The sequence below is a fragment of the Amblyraja radiata genome, chromosome 5 (assembly GCF_010909765.2).
Source record: "Amblyraja radiata isolate CabotCenter1 chromosome 5, sAmbRad1.1.pri, whole genome shotgun sequence".
Classification (NCBI taxonomy): Eukaryota; Metazoa; Chordata; class Chondrichthyes; order Rajiformes; family Rajidae; genus Amblyraja; species Amblyraja radiata.
In genome coordinates, this window is record NC_045960.1 from 61,818,102 (window position 1) to 61,843,055 (window position 24,954).

General features: G+C 41.5%; 1 protein-coding gene across 1 annotated transcript in view; it reads right to left on the minus strand.

Moving 5' to 3' along the window:
- Positions 1–2,842: 2,842 nt before the first annotated feature.
- xkr6 (XK related 6) overlaps positions 2,843–24,954 on the minus strand; it is a 348,253-nt gene continuing 326,141 nt past the window's right edge. Inside the window, exons 2-3 of the mRNA XM_033021366.1 lie at positions 24,072–24,268; positions 2,843–5,868 (exon numbers count right to left, since the gene is read on the minus strand). Of these exons, the coding sequence (XP_032877257.1) occupies positions 4,904–5,868; positions 24,072–24,268 (1,162 nt within the window). The 3' untranslated portion in view covers positions 2,843–4,903. The remainder of the gene's footprint in view (positions 5,869–24,071; positions 24,269–24,954) is intronic.

Below are 24,954 nucleotides of genomic sequence, written 5' to 3' on the forward strand. Positions count from 1 at the left end.
TAAAAATAAATCATACTATTTCTGTTATTAAAAAAGTACATCAATTTAGTGTGTTTGGAAATTTAGCACCCTTACAATTTATTGTTTCAGGGATGGTATGCTTACTTGTTTGCTAATACATACCTGTCAGCCAATCACACTAGGCGACATAGACATTGGCATTATATAATGAAATTAAATTATTGCAACCCTTTGAGTGCTGAAAAGACTTTACTCCATCATCTCAAAGATAGACGACTTCAATAAGGTGGCATTAGTTTTGCTTTTTGACTGTCTGTTGACATACGAAAGTCTGTAGTAGATGATCTATGGATTGTAACAAGAAGTGTGTTGACCTTCTCAGTACACAAAGGGTTAACTGACTAACGTTGTGTAAACATATCATACTAAGAATTCTAGTATAACAAATCATGACTATTGTGCGAGGCAGTCCAGAAATTAAAAGGCAGATTTTTTTGATTCATTGTTGGCGATAAGCTTCATCTTGCTCGAGTTCATTCGACTCCCCAGCAAACAACAGTGCACCACAGTCTGAATTAAACAATATTCCTTAGTAATGTGGATAGATATTTCACTATATTTACACAATGATGTGCAGGATCTTTTAAAAATCTGATATGCTGTGCCTTCTACCTTGGGCATTTCCTACACAAGATACAGCTTATCTGAGACAGAAGAGTTGCTGAACCTTATTGTTCTGGCATGCTAGCACCTATTATTGGCTGGAACAACAAATCTGTTTTAAAAGCACACACAGAAGGTTTACTGACTTAATCTGTCTCATTTCATGTGATTTTATAAGGATGGTATCTGTGGTCGATAATCTCAGAATTCCTGCAATTTGAAAAAATATTTTTCCCCAATTTATTATAATACAATTAAAATACACTGTGCTTTACTGATTCTTACATTCTTTTATATAAATTAAAATGATACATAGAACTGAAAACAGCATTCAAATGAACAGAATTACGTTTCTCGCTGAGTTATCCAAACACTTCACAGAATATACAGCCATGGGTTATTTGATACAACCAGTCCATTTTAGCTCTATTCCATACTCCTCTCATCCTTCCTCATATATCCTCTTTAGCATTAAATACTTTCAAACAGAAACTATTTATTTAAGGCTCGGATAGATCGATTTCTAATCAGTAAGAGAATCAAAGCTTATGGGGATAGGACAGAAAAGTGGACTCAAGGAATGTCAGATCAGCCAAGATCTTATTGAATGCCAAAGCACAATTAAAGGGCTGAATGGCCCAACGCCTGTTTTCAATTCCTATGGTTGTAGAAATTGTTGAGCAAAACTATACACTCTCCTCTTACTTTATGGATTTCTAATGCATTAGTCATCATACTGGCTTGGAGTTTTCCTCAGAGTTCAATTTATTAAAGAGTTTTTCAGGCAAAGGTCAAATTATAAAAAATGTCAATGTGAAGGTTGGTCATAATACTTAAATACATAGCCCTTTTTCTACATGCAACTATTAAGCAGAAAAGGTAAAGGGGAGGGAATAAATAGATGTGTGCTTAGTTTGGTAAGATATGAGAAATTACTTCTCCAAGGATCAATGCATGGATTTCTGTTTGTTTACATAAATGATTTGTGTCTAGACATTATGGGAAGGACACTGGGCCTGAGGAGTTTGCAGGGACAATTCTAATTACCAGCATATTCAGGATTTCTATGCAAATGCAGGGATTGAATTTACGAGTTATTTTCAGTTGGCCATTTCCTAACTGCACATTGTCATCAGGCTCCTCAAGAGGCACCTACCATAAAGACTATAAAAACACAGTGGTATCTATTTTTGTACATAATGTTGAATGCATTGATTAGAACACAGTTGAAGCCCTGAGTACTATCCCATTGGAAGAATATTTGAGCTATGAAAAAGATTATTGGAATATCAGGTGTGAAAAGCTCATAAAACAGAAAGTATTCAGAGTTAATTATTAAGAGTTTTAAAACTAATGAATGAATGGTGAAAAACAACATTTACTGGGTGATAAGTCAGTAATGACATAATTAAAAATATATAATTGCCTGATAAAATGATGCAGGTAAAAGTATGCTTATCCCATACTAAAGATTATTCATGCTGAGATTTTTACGCAACAATTGGTCGTGGGCAGACTGTAACATAATTTAAAATAAATTGTGAAATATTTAATACAGAGGGATTACATTAATTTGGACAGCTTTAGATTGAAAAACCTATTTCAAAGTGGGCAAATTTACTTTTTCAATGCTGTAACTTTTATAGTGCACAGCTGGTGATTGGAATGCAGAGTTCCAACTATTGGGAAACATGGCAACTATACTATAAGCACTTAATACTTTTGTACTTACACTTAATGGCTTTTTACAAAGATGGGTGAGAAAATGAGGTGCCTCACTTTTGGAAGTAAAAATTGGAACAGAAATAGTATTTGTGGTTTCTGGTCGTCACATGAAAGAGCAAATTGAATTGCAATACTTTCTTGCTAAATGTCATTGATATTTCATATATGTTATACTGAAATGTGCATTTCAATAACTTCTGCTGGCCGCGAATAAAAAATGGACATGGAAATTGTAAGTATGATTTGGACTGTGAAGTGTACATGTGAATTCCCGGCAGAAGGAAAACAACCCAGAAATTGTTGTTCCCCCATTTCACATTGAGAACATGACTTTGAGGCCAATTAATTATTTTTTTAATTATTAATTCATATTTAAATTGGTTACCTATCTACTGCACTGGGACATTGTGAATATAGATAAATACAACGGACCCAAAACAAAATCGGCTACAAAATCCCTCATTATAAATAAGAAATACTTTATTTTGGATAATCAGTTATTAAATGATTTTGCTTCTGAGCAAAGAACAGGTATTTGAGTTATCTTTCACTTAATAGAGTATAATGCTTTTAACAATCCTCACTTTTCCATAATGCCATAAACAATTTAAAAAAAATTATACCATTAAAAAGCTGTGACCAAGCCTATATGGTACTCCTTAATAGGTGATTATCATCTAACTCATGGAAAAGGAAATAGTTGGATTTGCAAGACATTTTTGCAAATTACCAACATCATGTGGATTATAAACTATGAAACATTATCTGCTTGATGAAACAAAAATAACATGGATGAACTCACATTGGAAGAAATGTACAGAAATGTTGTTAGGAAAGTTCCACCAGATCTGTGGGAAGACTGTACAAAGTGGTGCTGAATTTTTGAAATGGAGGAGACTAAAAGTATATTTAACTGTGGTGTGAGGGCTGGATAAAGAGGATCAATCCGCCATAACAGAGAAATCAATGGATTCAAGTGAAAAGATTAGCAGGGAATTGAATGAATCAGGAACTCACTGCCTGAAAAGGCTGGAAGACAAAGAAACTTTCATCACATTTAGAAATAGCATTGTGCTCTGTGATTAGATAATTAAATAACCTTTAAGTGAAACAAAGGTCTAATGTACAGGATACATTTTGATGGAAAGCAAAATGTTTCAAATAGTTTGGAGCGAAATTGAGGATTTATGATAGCTACAATATAAATGTACCTTTGCTAAATGTTCACACTAAGGATTAAAATTAAGGAAAAAAATGCAAGATCTCTTACAAAGTGTCCTGACAGATAAATTAACCTACTTTGATACACTCAATTTGAGTAACACATGAACTAAAAATTGTACAAAATCAAATACATGTGTTGTATCTTCTGTGCACAGTGAAACACATTGCAATAATTAGAGGATTGAGTATTGTCTCCTAGCAGTAAAATCTCTATCCACATTATTTCAAGGAAGCTTTAAGTCTCCTAACTCAAAGATTTCTGAAAATCTCTGCACCAGAATACACCTGAGCTGCACAAGAAAGTCAAACGAGTAACCCTTTTTTCAATGGTTGCGTGGTTTTTCCACGCAAAGGCCTGATCAGGTACACAAGAGCTAAAAAGATAGCTAGGCTGTGGGTGGGTTGTAAATTGGCTTGTTGAATCTCACCATATGGCTTTGGCCAGAGTATTTTGGCCTGTCCCTGTATGGCAGACAGATTTGATGGATCTATCATGGATGTAAACCTCCTTTGTAACACCGTGCCTCATGTTATTGTAACCATTTAAAATTCAGGTATATTCAGGTGAAGAAAAACTCCAGTTTTTCCCATGCTGCAAGTTATAAAATTGATAATTTTTCTGCAACTATTTAAATAAAAAAAGCACTCTGTAAATTACAAAAACAAACAGTAATATTCCAGTTTAAAAAAAACTATATGTCAAGGATCTGGTGCAGTGTGCTTGACATATGGTTGCACCTTGAACAGTAATAACAGGTAGTTATTACTTGAATAAAAAGCCCACGTAGACAAAGAAACACACAGTATACACGTAGAAACAATTTTTTTTTGCCAAGGATGGGATTGTGGAACTGAAAAAACCCCACATGCTCACAAAAACCCTGAAAGGGATTTAAAATTGCACCAGTTTTTAAGTTTTCTTGTTAATTGATGTTGTATGATTTGCTTTTTCAGTCCCACTCATCATCAGTCCTTTAATGCTCTGCATACAGATAAACCGAGTGCATGTATGTGTACTTTGTCTGTGATATCTGCATCTGTATGTGAATGAATATGCACCTGTATTTGTGATTCCTTTTTAATAACAATTGGAAATTCTTGATGAAATTTTCCACCATTAAATATACAGTATTAATACTGTATTTTGTTGTGTAAAAAGATTTTTTTTTCACTTTTTTGTTACATACAAAACATATAGAATATCTTTATATACAGACAGCTACCAGGAAAACAAAAACATATCTGTGAGTTTTGTGTTTTGAGTTGTATGAGAGTGTCTGTGCCCGACGTAAACATAATTACTTCTTTGTCAGTATCAATGGGTGAAGCTTTAAAGTGAAGATTCATACTGTAGCAGCTCATATACAAGTGGTCCATCTCTATACCTTATACCAACAGATGAGGGAGTTACATACTGCAATATATTAACAGTTCTCCTCAGCCTTCTGTCGACAAAGTGGGCATCCCAGGCAGGGTATCGTTTCCTTGGCATGTCGATCTTGATGATTGGTCCCTCCGGTAGGTAGGGTCGGCCAGATGGTGTAAGTGGCACTGTGGGTCGTACTTGGAATACAGGCAGGCAGGACTCTGCTGCATCCTCCTCCTCCTGATCACCTGCCTCCCTGGTTGGTGTAGTCTGGGATCCTCTGGGTGCTGCTGGCGTGGCTGCCATGGCCTCGAGCTCTGGAGGCAGAGGGATCCCCCAGAGCAGTTCAGCACAGCAAGAACTGGCAAGGATCTTTGTCCTTGGTCCCATGGGATGAAGTAAACCATAATACAGAAACATGAATGCTGCCCCAGCAACAAAACTAATAAAAACTGTACACAGTGCTGTCATGGCATAAAAGTCAGTGGCTGTGGGATCTCTGTAAAGATACCAAAGAAAAGTCAAGGCAGCATTTTCTGTCAAGATTACAGCATAATAGGCAAACATTCGATATCGTGTCCGTCCTTCTTTGACATTAAACCAGCAGAATATGTACACGATCCCTATCACCATATTGAACAGAATTTCCTCCCACTTGGACATGCAGAAATCTGTTCCGCCGTGAATAATCCAAAATGCCATGGCACACCAGTGCACAACCACAAATATTCCAAAATATAACTGAAAAATAGATGCAAATAATGCAAACGAAATGACTCTGGATGATATGGTGAACAAACGCCAAAAGATGTGGATTAGGGCACCTCTGTAGCTCATGCTTTTTTTGTCATCCCTGGAGTCTCGCAGCAATTTGTGATATGAGGCTAGCACCCAGGCAAGGGACATCAGGGAGGCCATAGACGATAAGCCTGGCATGGCAGAGAGAGAAAAGACACAGAATAACAATAATTAATACAACGTTAAATTCTCATTGATTGAAGCAGACCTTATGATAAAGGGAGGAACTAGTCACTGACTGGTTAGCACGCAACAAAAAAATTTCACTGCACCTCGGTACATGTGACCATGATCATATTGAATGGCGGTGCAGGCTTGATGGGCCGAATGGCCTACTCCTGCACCTATTTTCTATGTCTATGTTTTCTATGTGACAATAAATTAAACTAACTATAATGAAAATCTGCTCCACAAAATATAAACTCAAATGCTATCAATATTACCAACTACTGGCCAATGTCCTAAGCTTTTGGTTTATTTTTCCATGTATAATTAACTCATCATGACATTATGAATCCAACTCTTCTAGGTTTTTTTCTCAATGGATTTGAGTTTTTCTAGGTTTTTAACAAAAAAATTAAAAATTGCACCACCTCTAAGTTTTCTTGGTATTTAAGTTGTATGATTCGCTTTTTCCATCCCACCTATCTTCAGTTTTTCGACAGACATCATGTTTATCTGTATCTGAGTTACATCTGTGATATCAACCTAATATTTCAATTTTTCATTATTTTACAGCAATTATACAGTAATTATGAAGTGGATGAACATAGCCATAATCTGTAAAACTATTTTTTTCATTGAAATATACGTAAGCCTCTTGCTGAAATAATAGTATATTGAAAACAGCACACAGTAGCCATATTCGAATAAGTATTATGATAAACACTGAATCGATTCAAGTTAAACAGAAACATCTTTTTTTCATCATTCTGAGCAAAGCAAGAGTGAATCCTATAAACCTTAAAAGATGCAGATGAGGTTTTGCCAGTGTATAAAATATTATGAATTGTAAATTTCTATAGAATAGGATTAGTTCAGCAGTATATAGGTGGCACGGTGGCGCAGTGGTAAAGTTGCTGCCATATAGCAACAGGGACCTGGGTTCGTTCCAGACAACAGCAGCTTGGCTGTGGGTGTTTGTATGTTCTTCCTGTGACCTGCGTGGGTCTTCTCCAGGATCTCCGGTTTTCTCCCACACTCCAAAGACGCACAGGATTGTAGGTTGGAACTGCAGATGCTGGTTTAAACCAAACACAAAAAATCTAGAGTAACTCAGCGGGTCAGACATCATCTCTGGAGAAATGCTGAGAAATACAGAGATACTCTCTGAGCTGCTGAGTTACTCCAGCTGTGTGTGTCTATCCAGGTTTGTAGTTAATTGGCTTGGTATAATTGTAAATTGTCCCTAGTGTGTAGCATAGTGTTAGTGTGCGGGGATCGGTGGTTGGTGCGGACTCGGTGGACCGAAGGGCCTGGTGCCGCGCTGTATTTCTAAACTAAACTAAAATTGAAGTCTTCATTGTCCTTGAGTTGGTCACTTACCATCTTAGAGTCATCACAATTTTAAGTAATCCCTGATTTTTGCAGATCTAGTATGTATAGACGGTCTACGCATGGGATGTAAATGTGCAAATGAGGTTGTAGAGTTAAAATAATAATCATGGATCTATTTAAATAATCTATTTGGGTGACTATTTAATTTTGGAATGAATTAGGTCAATTCACATAAAACAGACTGGAGCATGGTTATATTGGCATGTTTTTGAATGTCAAACCAGCAGCATTGTGAAGAATATTGTTTACACCAATGGCTGCAAACCTACAAAATCAAATGTTCAAAAACCCAAAATGAATGAGTTAATTTATCTTATGTGCAATAAGGGTTACCAATATAGTATTAATTAATTTTGTTATTTGAGTTCGATCTTAATATATTGAACAATACAAGTATTGCCTAAGTGGGAAAGAAAACATGACCATACAGATCTTGCACTCCTGTGATTGCACAGAAAAGTTCCTCATGGAGCAGTAGATTGGGACAAGACCATCCTATGGAGTCATACAGTTAGGAAACACTTTGAAATGCTGAAAATGGAGGAGAGTGTTATGTGTGTCAGGATGTGGAGTCTTGTTAGAGTTGATGGAAATTACAAAGTTACAAAGGTTGATTATTTTGAATGTGGAGGCTAGTGGGTTGGAAGGTGGGGTCCTGGGGAACCCTGTTCTTAACCTGTCCAGGAGGAGAAGGGGTGAGAGCAGAAATGCGGGGAATAGATGAAGTACAATTAAGGTAAAATGTTAAACAAAATTTCTGATGCTGGAAATCAAAAATAAAACAGTAAAAGCCTGAAATATTCATCAGGCCAAATCATATCTGTGGGAGGAGAAACAAAGTTAACATTTCAGGTTGAGGGCACGGTTCACAATGGTTGAGGGAAGTTAAGGAAGAAGGAAGGCATTTCAAAGTATAGTATAGGTTTGAGTATAGGAGCAGGGAGGTTCTACTGCAGTAGTACAGGGTCTTGGTGAGACCACACCTGGAGTATTGCGTACAGTTTTGGTCTCATAATCCGAGGAACAGGGCCGGCCTTAGGGGGTGCGTGGCCCAATAGGGAACAATTTTGGTGAACCCCAGATTCCCAGCCAAGGTCTGTCAGTCCAGTTATTTAGTATATATTATGAAATTGTACACTAGGTGCTATGGATTATACACTGTGTGAATCTCTCCTGCTCCCTCCCGTTTGACTGTCAGTAGCTCCGCTGGCTTCCAACCTTTACCATAGCTGCTAATTATGTGATTGGACACAATGCCCTTGGAGACAGCGGCTGATTGGATGGGAGGAGACCTATTTGTTGATTGGACGGGAATTTTAAGGCAAGCTGGTTGGTGATTGGATGCAACCCCCTTAGAGACAGCGTTTAATTGGCCGCCAAATAAAATTGTCAAAAAGGAAAACAAAAATCGCTGGTCGGTGCGAACTCAGTGGACTATCTGGTTGTATCTCCAAACTAATCTGGTTGTATCAACCAGACTATATGGTTGTATCTCCAAACTAAACAGTATAACATGCAGGTACATTCATTTAAAATTAAATTCAGTGATTATTTCACATGATTTCTCACTGTGTAAAGCTCAATATCTGACCAATTTCTGTTTAACACGTTTGGTCTGCCGTGAGCATTTTTCTCTCCCAAAACAGTTCATATCTAGCAAACCGATCAACGAACCAGACAGCAGTTGGACGCAGTCGTAGAAACATAGAAAATAGGTGCAGGAGTAGGCCATTCGGCCCTTCGAGCCTGCACCGCCATTCAATATGATCATGGCTGATCATCCAACTCAGTATCCTGTACCTGCCTTCTCTCCATACCCCCTGATCCCTTTAGCCACAAGGGCCACATCTCCCTCCCTCTTAAATATAGCCAATTAACTGGCCTCAACTACATTCTGTGGCAGAGAATTCCAGAGATTCACCACCCTCTGTGTAAAAAATGTTTTTCTCATCTCAGTCCTAAAAGATTTCCCCTTTATCCTTAAACTGTGACCCCTTGTTCTGGACTTCCCCAACATCGGGAACAATCTTCCTGCATCTAGCCTGTCCAACCCCTTAAGAATTTTGTGCGTTTCTATAAGATCCCCCCTCAATCTCCTAAATTTTAGCGAGTACAAGCCGAGTCTATCCAGTCTTTCTTCATATGAAAGTCCTGACATCCCAGGAATCAGTCTGGTGAACCTTCTCTGTACTCCCTCTATGGCAAGAATGTCCTTCCTCAGATTAGGAGCCCAAAACTGTACGCGATACTCCAGGTGTGGTCTCACCAAGACCCTGTACAACTGCAGTAGAACCTCCCTGCTCCTATACTCAAATCCTTTTGCTATGAATGCTAACATACCATTCACCTTCTTCACGGCCTGCTGCACCTGCGTGCCTACTTTCAATGACTGGTGTACCATAACACCCAGGTCTCGTTGCATCTCCCCTTTTCCTAATTGGCCACCATTCAGATAAGAGTCTACTTTCCTGTTTTTGCCACCAAAGTGGGTAACCTCACATTTATCCACATTATACTGCATCTGCCATGCATTTGCCCACTCACCCAACCTATCCAAGTCACCTTGTAGCCTCCTAGTTTAGAGGGGTTTAAACGGTTTAGAGATGTTTAGAGGGCTTCAGATGGGCTCAGGTGTGTTTAGAGGGGGTTTAGAGGGGGTTTAGAGGGGGTTTAAAGAGGGTTTAGAGGTGTTCAGAGGGTCCCAGAGGGGGTTAGAGACGTTATAAGCCCCCCGTGAGAAATTGTATTTCTCTGAAATTGAAGATAGACATAAAGCTGGAGTAACTCAGCAGGCCAGGCAGCACAGCGACTCTGGAGAGAAGACCCTTCTTCAGACTGAACTGAACTCTCTTCGGTGAGAGTACTTGTGATTGTCTGAAGAAGGGTCTCGACCAGAAACGCAACCCTCTCCCCAGAGCCCCTGCCCATCCTGCTGAGCCACCTTCAACTTCAGAGCCAAACAAAAAACACAGAGTGCTGGAGAAACTCAGCGGGCAAGGCGGCTGCCTCACCCGCTGGGTTTCTCCAGCATTTTTGTCTACCGCAAAACGTCAATGATTCCGGGAATGCCGAGGCGACAGGGTGATAGAGAGGGAGTGGGAGAGCTAGAGAGAGACGAGATGGGGAGTGGGAGAGAGAGCGCGAGAGAGAGAGGGAGGGAGGGAGAGAGCAAAACACAGAGAGACACAACGTGGGTCGGTAGGTGAATGACTAACCTGCACACCAGGAAGAAGCCCCTTCTCACGGTCCGGGGCCCTCACTCATGGTGAGTTTAAAGAAATTCTCAATGTGTCATCGATCTACATTCCTCCGTAAATGTAATTGTGTTTTAAACAAGTATTATTGACACCGCGTGAATTTTATTCAAAGGAACATGGCGTCATTAATACTCATTCAAAACACAATAGCATTTACTGACAAATGTGGATGGATGCAGATTGATGACATTTTTTTGGATAACAACTTGTCAACTACTTCATGTTAAGAAGCGCTAACAGTACGAGTTAACAAATCGTTTGTGTCTGATGGCCATGCAGCGGTTGTTATACATGTTCGTTTTAAAAAAAAATCCGGATGGCGAATTGAAAAAAAAATCTTTATTTAACAAAGAGAATTCGTATTTCCGTACGAAATACGGAACATTAGTGCGGGGCCCCCATTAGGCGCGGGGCCCAATTGGGAGCAATCGGTCAAATCGGCTTAAGGCCGGCCATGCTGAGGAAAGACATTCTTCCAAAAAGGGAGTACAGAGAAGGTTCACCAGACTGATTCCTGGGATGTCAGGACTTTCATATGAAGAAAGACTGGATAGACTCGGCTTGTACTCGCTAGAATTTAGAAGATTGAGGGGGGATCTTATAGAAACTTACAAAATTCTTAAGGGGTTGGACAGGCTAGATGCAGGAAGATTGTTCCCGATGTTGGGGAAGTCCAGAACAAGGGGTCACAGTTTAAGGATAAGGGGGAAATCTTTTAGGACCGAGATGAGAAAAACATTTTTCACACAGAGAGTGGTGAATCTCTGGAATTCTCTGCCACAGAAGGTAGTTGAGGCCAGTTCATTGGCTATATTTAAGAGGGAGTTAGATGTGGCCCTTGTGGCTAAAGGGATCAGTGGGTATGGAGAGAAGGCAGGTACAGGATACTGAGTTGGATGATCAGCCATGATCATATTTAATGGCGGTGCAGGCTCGAAGGGCCTAATGTCCTACTCCTGCACCGATTTTCTATGTTTCTATGTAAAGGCAGCCATGTGGATGTTGTCATTAAAATAAATATGATGGAAATGGAAGAACTGAGAAAATTGAATGGAATTCTGTGCACAGTTTTGATCCCCTGACCTAAGGAATTTTATGATAGCATAAAATATTCTGTCGGTTAATTCTTGATTGTCCAGTGAAAGGAGGCTAACGGGTTGTCAGTATTCTTTGGGGTTTAGAAAAATGGGGATATTTTATTGAAAGAAACAAGATCTAAAGGGGGCATGACAGGATAGATATTCAGACGTTTTCTCACGTGGATCTCAAACAAGGGAATATTGTTTTAAAATAAGGGGGGCTCCTCCTTTAAACTGCAGTGTGTGGATTAGAAAGAAGCGTGGAAAGCACAAAGAGCCTGCAAAATATTATAGATAGTTTAGGTGCGTGATCAAGACCGAGGCGATATATGTAATGTGAGCTTATCCATTTTGAAAGGAAGAATAAAAGAGCAAATTATCATTTAAAATGGTGAAATTACAAATCGTAGAACAAAAAAAAGATCAGTGGAGGATCATGGGTACAGTAATTAATTAAGAAGATTAATAAAATATTAGTCTTTGCATTATTCTTTACAGTCCTCATTCACAGATCACAGACTGTTCCTATTGGTGGAAATGTGTCAGCCTCGATAACAATCAGCACGGGAGCAACTCAAGGCTGCGTGCTTAGCTCCCTGCTGTACTCACTCTATACTCATGACTGCGTGACCGGTCATAGTGTGAACTCCATCATCAAGTTCGCTGATGATACCTCTGTTGTGGGATGTATCACTGATGGGGACGAGTCAGAGAACAGAAGTGAGGTCGACCAAATGGTGCCAGCACAATAACCTAGCCCTCAGGGCCGGCCTTAGGAGATGCGGGGCCCAATTGGGAACAATTTTGGTGAGCCCCAGGTTTCCAGCCAAGATTTGTAGAATCATAGAAATACAAATAAAGTCTATTAGAGACTTCATATCTCTATGATAGAATGGAAAGTAATCAAAATGTGCGCTTAAAAAGTGTCTGCGAGTTAATGGACCAAACAGATCTATGCTACATTTTAATATAAAATTGCATACATGTAAGCCTACAAGTAACAAACAATATGTGTGCATCACCTCTGAAAAGTACGTAGTTACAAGACCACTTGTTTTAGTGACTGTGAAATGGGGAAAAAAAAATCACTACATCCTGGAAAGCCAATAACTATTGCCAAAAAATATATATATATATGTGTGTGTGTGTGTGTGTGTGTGTGTGTGTGTGTGTGTGTGTGTGTGTGTGTGTGTGTGTGTGTGTGTGTGTGTGTGTGTGTGTGTGTGTGTGTGTGTGTGTGTGTGTGTGTGTGTGTGTGCGAGCGTGTGCGCGCGCCGGTGGCAGGAGCGGATGCCAGGGCCCGTGTGGACGGGTGTGAGCTGAGGCCGAGGTTTGTAAACGTTGCTCCAACGCCCGGCCCTCCCTGTATTGTTCACCGCATCTTCCCAGGGAGACAGAGGGGTGGAGCCGGGGCTCTGTGCGCGAAGGACGGCAACAGGAGGGGCGGGAGGGATTGACCCACCTCACCCTCTTCATTCCCCCTCACACCACTCTCCCTATCTACCCCTTTCTTCCCCCTCCACCCCTCTCTCCCCCCCTCCAACCGGGGTAGATCTACCCGAGCCGAGAGTAGATTACTCCAAAGAAAAGCTGAGAGATTAAAGGACAGATACAAAATGCAGCGGGTCGGCGGCATTTCTGGACAAAATGAATATGTGACGTTTCCAGTCGAGACCCGTCTTCAGACTGAGTTGGGGAAAAGAGGAACTCAAACCACCCCATTCCCCTTCCCTCCAAAATGGACACGGAGCGATCGCCTCCCCCCCCCCCCCCCCCCCCTTTCTTTTGGTAACCATCGGGTTTTTTTTCCTTCGGAAAATCCTTCAAGTTTTCAGGAAATCCTTCGGTTTTCTTTTTTAATTTCCCCCTTACCATTTCTGTACTTTTTCGATAGCTGCCATGACCCGTTTGATGTCATCCTTCGCCCTGCTCCTCAAAGCTGCTCCTGATCTTGGCACGCACCGATCTGCCAGACATGCTGTGTGTGTGGGTGTGTTTGTTTGGCGGAGTCTGAGGGGAGAAGCGCCAGCACCAAGAGCGAGTGAACGTGTGGACAAATGGACGAAAGCAACGCTGGTTCAGTTATGCCTCTCGCAGCGTCGCGGGGGAACAGTTGCGGAGCTCGAGGATCTTTTGATTACTCTAGCGTGGGGCCCCCTCAGGCACGAGGCCTAATTGGGAGCAATCGGTTCAATCGGCTTAAGGCCGGCCCTGCTGGCCCTCAACACCAGCAAAACCAAGGAACTGATTGTTGACTTTGGAAGGGGGAGGATGGGGACCCACAGTCCCGTTTATATCAACGGGTCGATGGTGGAAAGGGTCAAGAGCAAATTCCTGGGCGTGCATATCTCTGAAGATCTTTCCTGGTCCGAGAACACTGATGCAATCATAAAGAAAGCACATCAGCGCCTCTACTTCCTGAGAAGATTACGGAGAGTCGGTATGTCAAGGAGGACTCTCTCTAACTTCTACAGGTGCACAGTGGGGAGCATGCTGACTGGTTGCATCGTGGCTTGGTTCGGAAACTTGAGCGCCCTGGAGCGGAAAAGACTACAAAAAGTGGTAAACACTGCCCAGTCCATCATCGGCTCTGACCTCCCGTCCATCGAGGGGATCTATCACAGTCGTTGCCTCAAAAAGGCTGGCAGCTTCATCAAGGACCCACACCATCCGGGCCATACACTCATCTCCCCACTACCTTCAATTAGAAGGCACAGGAGCCTGAAGACTGCAACGACCAGATTCAGGACCAGCTTCTTCCCCACAGCCATCAGGCTATTAAACTCGGCTCGGACAGAACTCTGAACATTAATAGCCAATAATCTGTTTATTTGCACTTTATCAGTTTAATTATTCATGTGTGTATATACAGTGGCTTGCAAAAGTTTTCATACCCCTTGAACTTTTCCACATTTTGTCACGTTACAACCACAAACGTAAATGTATTTTATTTGGATTTTATGTGATAGACCAACACAAAATGGTGCATAATTGTGAAAAACTGAAAAGTGTGGCGTGCAAAAGTATTCAGCCCCCTTTACTCTGATACCCCTAAATAAAATCCAGTGCAACCAATTGCCTTCAGAAGTCACCTAAACCTTGTGATTACACTTGTGTGTAATCTAATCTCAGTATAAATACAGCTGTTCTGTGAAGGCCTCAGAGGTTTGTTAGAGAACATTAGTGAACAAACAGCATCATGAAGCCTAAGGAACACACCAGACAGGTCAGGGATAAAGTTGTGGAGAAGTTTAAAGCAGGGTTAGGTTATAAAAAAATATCCAAAGCTTTGAATATCTCACGGAGCACTGTTCAATCCATCATCCGAAAATGGAAAGAGTATGGCACAACTGCAAACCTACCAAGACATGGCCGTCCACCTAAACTGACAAGCCGGGCAAGGAGAGCATTGATCAGAGAAGCAGCCAAGAGGCCCATGGTAACTCTGGAGGAGCTGCAGAGATCCACAGCTCAGGTGGGAGAATCTGTCCACAAGACAACTATTAGTCGTGCACTCCACAAATCGGGCCTTTATGGAAGAGTGGCAAGAAGAAAGCCATTGTTGAAAAAAAGCTATTAAAAATCCCATTTGCAGTTTGCCACAAGCCATGTGGGGGACACAGCAAACATGTGGAGGAAGGTGCTCTGGTCAGATGAGACCAAAATTGAAGTTTTTGGCCTAAATGCAAAACGCTATGTGTGGCGGAAAACTAACACTGCACATCACCCTGAACACACCATCCCCACTGTGAAACATTTGTGGTGGCAGCATCATGCTGTGGGGATGCTTTTCTTCAGCAGGGACAGGGAAGCTGGTCATAGTTGATGGGAAGATGGATGGAGCCAAATACAGGGCACTCTTGGAAGAAAACCTGTTAGAGTCTGCAAAAGACTGGGGCGGCGGTTCACCTTCCAGCAGGACAACGACCCTAAACATACAGCCAGAGCTACAATGGAATGGTTTAGATCAAAGCATATTCATGTGTTAGAATGGCCCAGTCAAAGTCCAGACCTAAATCCAATTGAGAATCTCTGGCAAGACTTGAAAATTGCTGTTCACAGACGCTCTCCATCCAATCAGACTGAGCTTGAGCTATTTTGCAAAGAAGAATGGGCAAAAATTTCAGTCTCTAGATGTGCAAAGCTGGTAGAGTCATACCCCAAAAGACTTGCAGCTGTAATTGCAGCGAAAGGTGGTTCTACAAAGTATTGACTCAGGGGGGCTGAATACTTTTGCACGCCACACTTTCCAGTTTTTTATTTGTAAAAAAAATTTGAAAACCATGTATCATTTTCCTTCCACTTCACAATTATGCACCACTTTGTGTTGGTCTATCACATAAAATCCCAATAAAATACATTTACGTTTGTGGTTGTAACGTGACAAAATGTGGAAAAGTTCAAGGGGTATGAAAACTTTTGCAAGCCACTGTATTTATGCAATGGTATATGGACACACTGATCTGTTCAGTATTCGTGCCTACTATGTTCTGGTGTGCTAAAGCAAAGCAAGAATGTCATTATCCTATCAGGAACACATGACAATAAAACTCTCTTGAACTCTCTTGAACTCTTTAATTCAACAGGAATAAAGTGTTAGAGAAGAATTGATGCAAGTTTATAGGGGACTGGTGAGATTACACCTGGAGTATGATGTGCTGCATGGTTTTGTTTTCCATATGTAAGGATGGACATTGCATTGGTGGCATTGCATAAAAGATTCACTAGGTTGATTCCTGGGATGAAGCAAATGATGTACAAAGAGGTTGATCAAAATTAGCCTTAAGATGGTCATAGTCAATATAAAATTCTGAGGGGATTGACAGCGTAGATACTGGGAGGATACTTCCTCGATAAGTTACCTGAAACTAAGAGGCATATTCAGGAAAAGGTGGTCCCCCACTGAAGATGGAGATGAGGAGGAATTTATTTTCTCAGAGGTCTATTACACTTTGGAATTCTCTATCCTAGTTAGCTGTGAAGGCAGAGTCATTGAATATATTGAAGGTGGAAACTGACAGGCATTTGAGTCGAAGATAAACACAAAAAGCTGGAGTAACTCAACGGGACAGGTAGCATCTCTGGAGAGAATAACTGGTGACGATTCGGGTCGAGACAAGGCTTTGGTTCTTTTTGGTTCATCTCGAGGAGGCTGCTTGTCAAACTCAGTTGGCCCCGAAATCAGGAGTACCTGCCTGATTTCTTAAAACCTGTGTTGACCAAATGACTCGAGATTTTGCAGGTTTCTTCAATCTCTCAATACTGGGGATGACACCTGCTTTAAAAAGACATTCATAAGACATTCAAGAATTCAAAAAGACATGCTGGTTCCCAAGAAGAGTAATGGTGACCAGACAATGACTACCGATCGATAGCATATGTGGTTATTAAATGCTTTGAGAGGCTGGTTATAATGCCGATCAGCTCCTGCCTATGCATGAACCTGGAATCACTACAATTTGCCTACTAATTAAATCAGATCAACAGAGGATCCAATCTCACTGGCTCTCCACTCTGCACTGGATCACTTGGACAATAAGAACATGTATGTTAGGTTGTTGTTCATCGGCTACGGCTCGGCATTCAATACCATCATCCCCTCTAACTTGCCTTTAAATTCAGAGAACTGGGTCTCTCTCAAATCTATATAATTGGATCCTCAACTTCCTCTTCGACAGACTGTAAACAATATAAATTGGCAACAACACTTCCTTCTCAATAACCATCAACACAGAAGCACTTACAGACTGTGTGCTGTCCCCTGCTTTACTCTCTCCATACCCACCTCTGTGTAGCCAGACACAGTTCCAGTGCCTACTTTAAATTCACCAATGTTACCACCATTGTTGGCGGAATAAAGAGTAACGACAAGTCAGAGTATAGGAGAGAGATTAAGATTCCTTTTTTATTTCCTCTCCATTGGAATGTCCACCATACTGACACCCACCCATTGCCTATTTCATAAGATCATACGATCATAAGTGATGGGAGTAGAATTAGGCCATTTGGCCCATCAAGCCTACTCCGCCATCCGGACATCTGACATCCGAACTAATCAAGAACCTATCTATCTCTGCCTTAAATATATCCACTGACTTTGCCTCCAGTCTTCTGTGGCAAAGAATTCCACAGATTTACCACTCCTTACCACCCCCGCCCCAGCTTTCTGATCACCTCCCACAACTCTGCAGTCAGGCTTGACTCTCCATTGAGGTGCCAAAACGAACAGTGTTATACATCACAATGACCCATCAGCACCCTCCCATCAATAGCATGTGTTTTGGTATTCAAGGCAAGGACAAGAGCACAATTCAATCACAGGCATGGGTTTACAGGAAACTGACAGACACATTTTTTTAAATGTGGACCTTTTCATGTATAACATTTTTTGCTTTACATATTCAATCATGTCAATTGTATTAGAACACTGAGCTTTGTCATTTTCGGAACAATATATTCTAGCAGAAGAAACTATTGTCCAAATTTCCTGATTTTTTTTATTTGCAATGAGCGAGAAAAAAAAACATTTTGATTATAAAAGGTACTCTTTAACCTCATTCAATAGATGAGCTATGCTTGCAACTTACTAACAAAGAAGAAGTGTTTTTTTCTAAATGATGGACTCTTTGTACTGGCATTCTTTTATTCAACACTTTTCTGCATGAAATGCCTTGGACTCAAAATGAGATTGTATAGCGTGACATTTCTTTATACAATACAACTCAATTTAGAGAGTAAAGATTTCAAAGCAGAAAATGTTAGGCAAAACACAAAGTATAGGCTACCTTTAGAAAAGAATATTCAAAGACCAAGACTTCAAACCTGACACCAAACTCTTGATTGATTGAGAGGCAGAGGTCCATTCTTTACCAGATGCATTGGAAATATGAAAATCTTATAATAAGATAGACGCAAAAAGCTGGAGTAACTCAGCGGGACAGGCAGCATCTCTGGAGAGAAGGAATGGGTGACGTTTCGGATCAAGAAACTTATAACAGGCATCTCAAAATATTGGAGAAATTTAATCAACGCTGCCTCTGTTAAACCCTTCAATCCCTTTGGCAGCACATGCAACTAAAAATGCCAAAGCCTCTAGCATTGAGGTAAAAATTATTCTGAAATAGCTTGGTTATATTGTCCACGTGTCCGATATCAGACTCCCAAGCAAGCACTGTACTCTGAACTCCATCAGAGTCATACCGTGGTAACAGACCCTTCGGCCCAACGAGCCCATGCAAACCATGATGCTGCATTTACACTAGTCCCAACTGCCCTTGTTTGGCCCCACATCCCTCTACATCTTTCCTGTCCATGGCAAGTTATATTCAGGAGGATGCTTTAATATCTCCATGGACCACCTAATAAAATTTAATATGCACACTTATTGCTGACAACTATTCTAGAAATAGTTGCTTGTTGATCTCCCTCCTAACTTCTATTCATAGGTATTTGACACCCTTGTCAAAGAAAATTATTTGCCTTCATTAACTTTTCCAATAGTGTTCATAATCAAGAAAACCTCTTGGTCAACTCTGCCATCTTTTACAATGAGAACCTCACAACATTGATGTAGATTGGTTATTGCATGTGAACCAATCAGAGTAGTGTAGCATCATTAACTCCACCTTACTGTACACTTTATATTAACACCTATTTCCTACATTACGTGGTTATGCTAGTGATAGCAATGAACTAACAACCTACTGTACCGCTCTACTATGCCTTATGATTAAAGGTGATTTAAACTCCAGACCTGTGTTTGTTAAGTCGTTTACATGGTGTCAGAAGTGGGTTGATGGGATCACGACTTTGTGACCCTTGACAATGACACCGTCTTGTATTACCAACTCATCACGGACTAGGAAGAATGTACCTCCAGTGGTGTGCTGGATTGTCTTTTGGGCCAGCCTCTTTTGATAATGGAGGAGAGCAGCTGTAGAGTCCCATCAGCAGCTGTGTGTTCCGCAAGGCGACATAGGCGTTAGAAAGAACTAAATTCTTCGCGCGATAAGTTTCCTGATTAACCTGTTGAACGTTTTATTTGCGACTTAAAATACATGGCTCAGCGATGTCGCTTTGGTGAAATAACGAATGAGTTGATACATGACAAACTTGTTAGTGGTATGTCTGATCAAAAGCTCAAAACAGAGCTACTCCGTAATGCTGACCTAACTCTCGAACAAGCTGTGCATGCATGCCGCATGTCGGAGATTGTGGTCCCACTGAGCGACCAGTTTGACACTCAGAAAAAGAGTATAAACAAGACGGGCTTCACTAAACGAGCCACGCCAACAGCTAACAGAAGATTTATGAATGAACTCCACAACAAAGGTCGGCTATTTTATCCAGCGAATGGCAAGCCATGGAACTACTGCAAGAAAATGAACCACTTCGCCATTTGCTGCAGGCCCCGTGGTAACTGCAATTCCAAACATTCTCCGACTCCCAAGAGCAATTCGAAGCTGCCCATGAGGATGATCCAATTAGCTCATATAGGTCATCACCACATAGGTCATCACCAAAAAGTCTGAAGAAGGGTTTCGGCCCGAAACGTCACCTATTTCCTTCGCTCCATAGATGCTGCTGCACCCGCTGAGTTTCTCCAGCATTTTGTGTGCCTTCGATTTTCCAGCATCTGCAGTTCCTTCTTGAACAGCTCATATGAAGAGCCTACTGTTCACACTCTCCTCCACACAGCTGGTAAGCTTTTGGATCCCTCTGTTACCATGCTATTTAATAACAAGCCTGTGAAAGCCAAATTGGATACTGGGGCGCACGTGAATGTGCGCACGTGAAACAACAAGATAAGAAATAATGAGACCTTGACTAGAGACGACTCTACCTTGCATGCCTATGGGGGGTGAGGTGCTGCACCCCCTTGGAAGAACTAGCTTTAAGTGTGTATTGGCAAATGTCACAAAAATCTGATTTTCTACATCCTAAAATCAAACTCTGTTACTTTACTGGGAATTCATGCATGCCAGGACCTGGAGTTAGTCTCTTTCGATCGCTCCGTTCACAAGCTACATATATCTGAGGACCCGATTCAAAACTACCCAGATCTGTTCGATGATAAACTGGGCAAGCTGCCTGTGACTAACAAAATCGCCATTGACCCCACCATTGACCCAGCCATCCGTGCCTCTCACCGCCTGCCACATGCCATGCATGACAGAATCCAGACTGAACTTAAAAATATGGTGTCCATGGGTGTACTGGCTGAAATCAGTGAACCTACAGACTGAGTCTCCACCATGGTCATCACCAAAAAGAAAGATAAAGATGAGCTCCGAGTGTGCATCAACCTAAGAGACGTAAACACAGCCATCAAGCGCCCACACTATCCGATGAGAACTATCGAAGACGTCGCGGCCCAAACCGGTCACGCAACAGTGTTCTCCGTGCTAAATGCAAAAAACTCGTTCTGGCTGATACCTCTAGATGACGAGTCCTCGAACCTCACCACATTCGGTACACCATTTGGCTGATTCAAATTTCTCAGAATGCCATTTGGTATCAATTTGGCTAGCGAAGGTTTTCAGAGAGCCATTGAACAGCTGTTCGCAGGCTTCCCATGCGCTATCATTGTTGATGACATCCTAGCGGAGCATGACTGAAATCTAAAGCAGATTCTGGACTGAGCACATGAGATTAACCTAAAGTTCAACCCCAAGAAATGCAAGTTCCGCGTTCCAGAGGTCACCTATGTCGGACACGTATTCACCTGCAATGGACTGAAGCCAGACCCTAAGAAAACTGCAGCCATCAATGAAATGCCTGCCCCTGCCGACGTACATAGCCTTCAATGCTTTCTGGGTATGGTCAACTATCTGGGAAAGTTTATACCCAATCTCAGTGAACTCATCTCGCCACTGAGACAGTTCACCCGCAAGGACACTGACTGGACCTAGTACTAGTAACACCAACAGGTGTTTGACTTTTTAAAACTCCAGCTGGCCATCGCTCCTACCTTGACATACTTCGACCTGATGCGACCAGTCACAATTACCTGTGATGCCTCACAATACGGGTTGGGCGCAGCCTGCTTCAAACATCTGCCAATGCCACAGTGCTGCCTGTATCGTACGCCTCCCGCACCATGACGGACGCCGAACAGCGCTATGCCCAAATCAAAAAGAAGCTGCTAGCTGTTGTCTTCGCATGCTCCAAATTTAAAGATTTCATCTTTGGGAAAACTTTCACCATTGAAACTGACCATCAACCACTAGTAACCATCCTGAACAAACCTATTCATGCTGGCCCATGCACAGAGCATATTCTATTGGCCTGGGATGTCCAAGCACATACGTGACAGAACAGCTTCCTGCCCCATCTGCAACAGTTTGGCACCCCACCAACAGAAACAGCCTCTACTGCAACAACAACTTCCAGCACTGCCTTGGACATCTTTGGCAGTGGACATTTTTGAATGGCACGGTAAACACTACCTAGTCCTAGTCGACTCCTACTCCAACTGGTTCGAACTCGACTTGTTGCCCACCATCACATCCGAGATGGTTATACAAAAGCTTCAGAGACATTTTTCTGTATTTGGCGCACCAGTTCATCTGCAAACTGACAACGGAAGACAATTCACCAGCCACTCATTTAAACACTTTGCCAGATGTTGGAACTTTCACAAACAGCCCTGAATACTCCCAATCCAACGGCCTCACTGAACGTGCCGTCAGGAGCGCAAAACAACTAATGGAACGCTCTCACCTTGCCAAGTCTGATGTCTACCTCGACCTCTTAAACCTGAGAAACATTCCCAGGGACGGGTTCCTGGGTTCACCCACTCAACGGCTCATGTCTCGTACAACACGACCTCCACTATCCCTTGCCCAGCAACAACTGAAGCCACAGGTGTTTAAACTGACTGCGGTCCAGAAGCGCATTCAGGAGAAACACGACATTCAGAAGCGCTCCTATGACAAGTCCAGCAAACCACTGAAGCCGCTATTACAGGGTCAAGTGGACCGTTTGCAGACTGCTGTGGGACATACCCGTCTGGGTTTCGTTGTCGGCCCATCCAAGGAACCACATTCCTACCTTGTCAACGCTGATGGTGTTCTGTACAGGTGCAGCTGTCAGCATCTCCTGCTTGTGAACCAACCTCGACCAGCTCCTACCGGCCCATATGCACCGCCTTTGCCGTTTAAGCCCTCTGCTGCTCCTGTTCTACCCAGTCCCAACTTGCACTCTCCACCTCGGTCAGTTACCCCATCCACCCACGATAACATCCCCACCGGTCTCCTCAAGTGTCCCCGGCTGCACTCTCCTTTTCGGGTTCCCCGCCTCCCAGCCTCACTACCTTTTCTGGTACGGAGGGAGAGGGGTTTGTCCGTACGCGTTCGGGTCACATTGGTAGACCACCTGACAGGTACGGCGAGTACGTTTAACTGCGTGTGTTTAACATTTGTCTAACAACTTTTCTCTCTACGGGGAAGGATGTAGATTGGTTATTGCATGTGAACCAATCAGAGTAGTGTAGCATCATTAATTCCACCTTACTGTACACTTTATATTAACACCTATTTCCTACATTACGTGGTTATGCTAGCGGTAGCAATGAACTAACAACCTACTGTACCGCTCTACTATGCCTTATGATTAAAGATGATTTAAACTCCAGATCTGTGTTTGTTGTCGTTTACAATTGAATTCTGATTATTTGAATGCTTATCTCCATATCTCTACATATCAGAGGCAACAATATTATTTCCAGCTAACCAAAACTTTAAAACTATATTCACTATTTGTTGATTAAAATTTTCTACGAGAATTACATAACTGTTTTGGATTTACAATTAAATGTTGAGACACAGACAAATGTGGGTAAAATATTACATTGGCATAGCAAGAATAAGATGGCCAATTCATTAAAACATATACTTATTTTCTTGTGTGTCAATCACAATCCTCTAGTCTGAATATAAATGTCAGAAGAGTCCTATTTTCATCCAAGAAGTATCGTAACGGGCTTTCAAATTAACAGAGTATTTTAACTGGTATAGAATTCTTGTCAGTGCTTTACACCGGAGAAAATTGGACACCACCAACTAGATGTAATGCGACATTTGTTTTGCAGTTAGCATGCATAGTTCCTAATTGAGTTTCTTAATTTTAAGCCAAATGCTTCCAACTAAATAAAAAGCTACAATTAACATGCAGATTAAACAGCAACATCTGCTTCAGAAACATTTTTCCAAATATATTTTCACGTTAAGGTGGGATTAAATTTTATAACAAAGGCATTATGCACAAAACTCATACTTTAACACAGTATATGTCTTTGTGTGATGCGTCTTGCTACAAATAAGAAAACACTTTACCAAGTGACGTTAAAACACAGTTTGCTATTAGTCTCCGAAAGGCACATACCATAAAATGGATACACAAACTTTTGAATTATATTAAAATAAGTGCCTTGATACTCACATGGTAAAGTTTCTGCCTGGTTTTTCTGGATCATTATGCAGAGTTGTAGCACCAGTTGTGGCGCACTCTCCAGAAAAGTCTCTAGAAGGCGCAGCATATTCACATCTGCATACTCATACATCATGGCCCAGTAAAATCGGCGCTGGTGTTCATTCTTTCTCCTGCTCTGAATGCCCAAATACATTGTACGGATATACCTGAAATAAAATCAAGATTTAAACATTCCAGGAACATTACAACCTCAAATTAAAATAACTGCCACCCATGTGTAATATGTTGGTTTTAAACAGTAATCAAGCAAAATTGTATCAATCAATTATCGACAATGAACCAAGTTGAAAAGTCATTGCAGGAAGATGAGAGAGAGCAGTGAATGGAAATCAAATCATTTTTCATCCATTTTTCATTTGATGAATGGTTGAGCAGCACAGGCAAACCTTGGAGACCTGTTTATGCAAAAATCAATGTGATGTAGGAATTCAGCAGACCAGGCAGCTGAAAGGTTGAAGGGAAATGGGTAGGTGACAATCAGCACGCAACCCTTCAGTCTGAAGAGGGATCCCAACCTGAAGCATCATCTGTCTGTCTATTTCCCTCCCGCAGATGCCTGCAGAGTTCCTCCAGCACTTTTTTTTTGCTTAAGAGTCGAGCATCTGCAGTATCTTGTTTCTCTTTACCTGATTTTATGTTTGATTTCACTTTTGAGTAGTTATTTAACGTGATGCCCACACAAAGTGTAGGCTGCTTAAATATTAAATTTATGAGTACCATGTCTGTGAACCTCTAATTGCAATTTATTATACCTAATGGATGGGTAACAAATGCACTTTTTGCTGATGGTGTTGACAGTGCCTTTTTAACATTTATTTCTCAAAGGTTAATC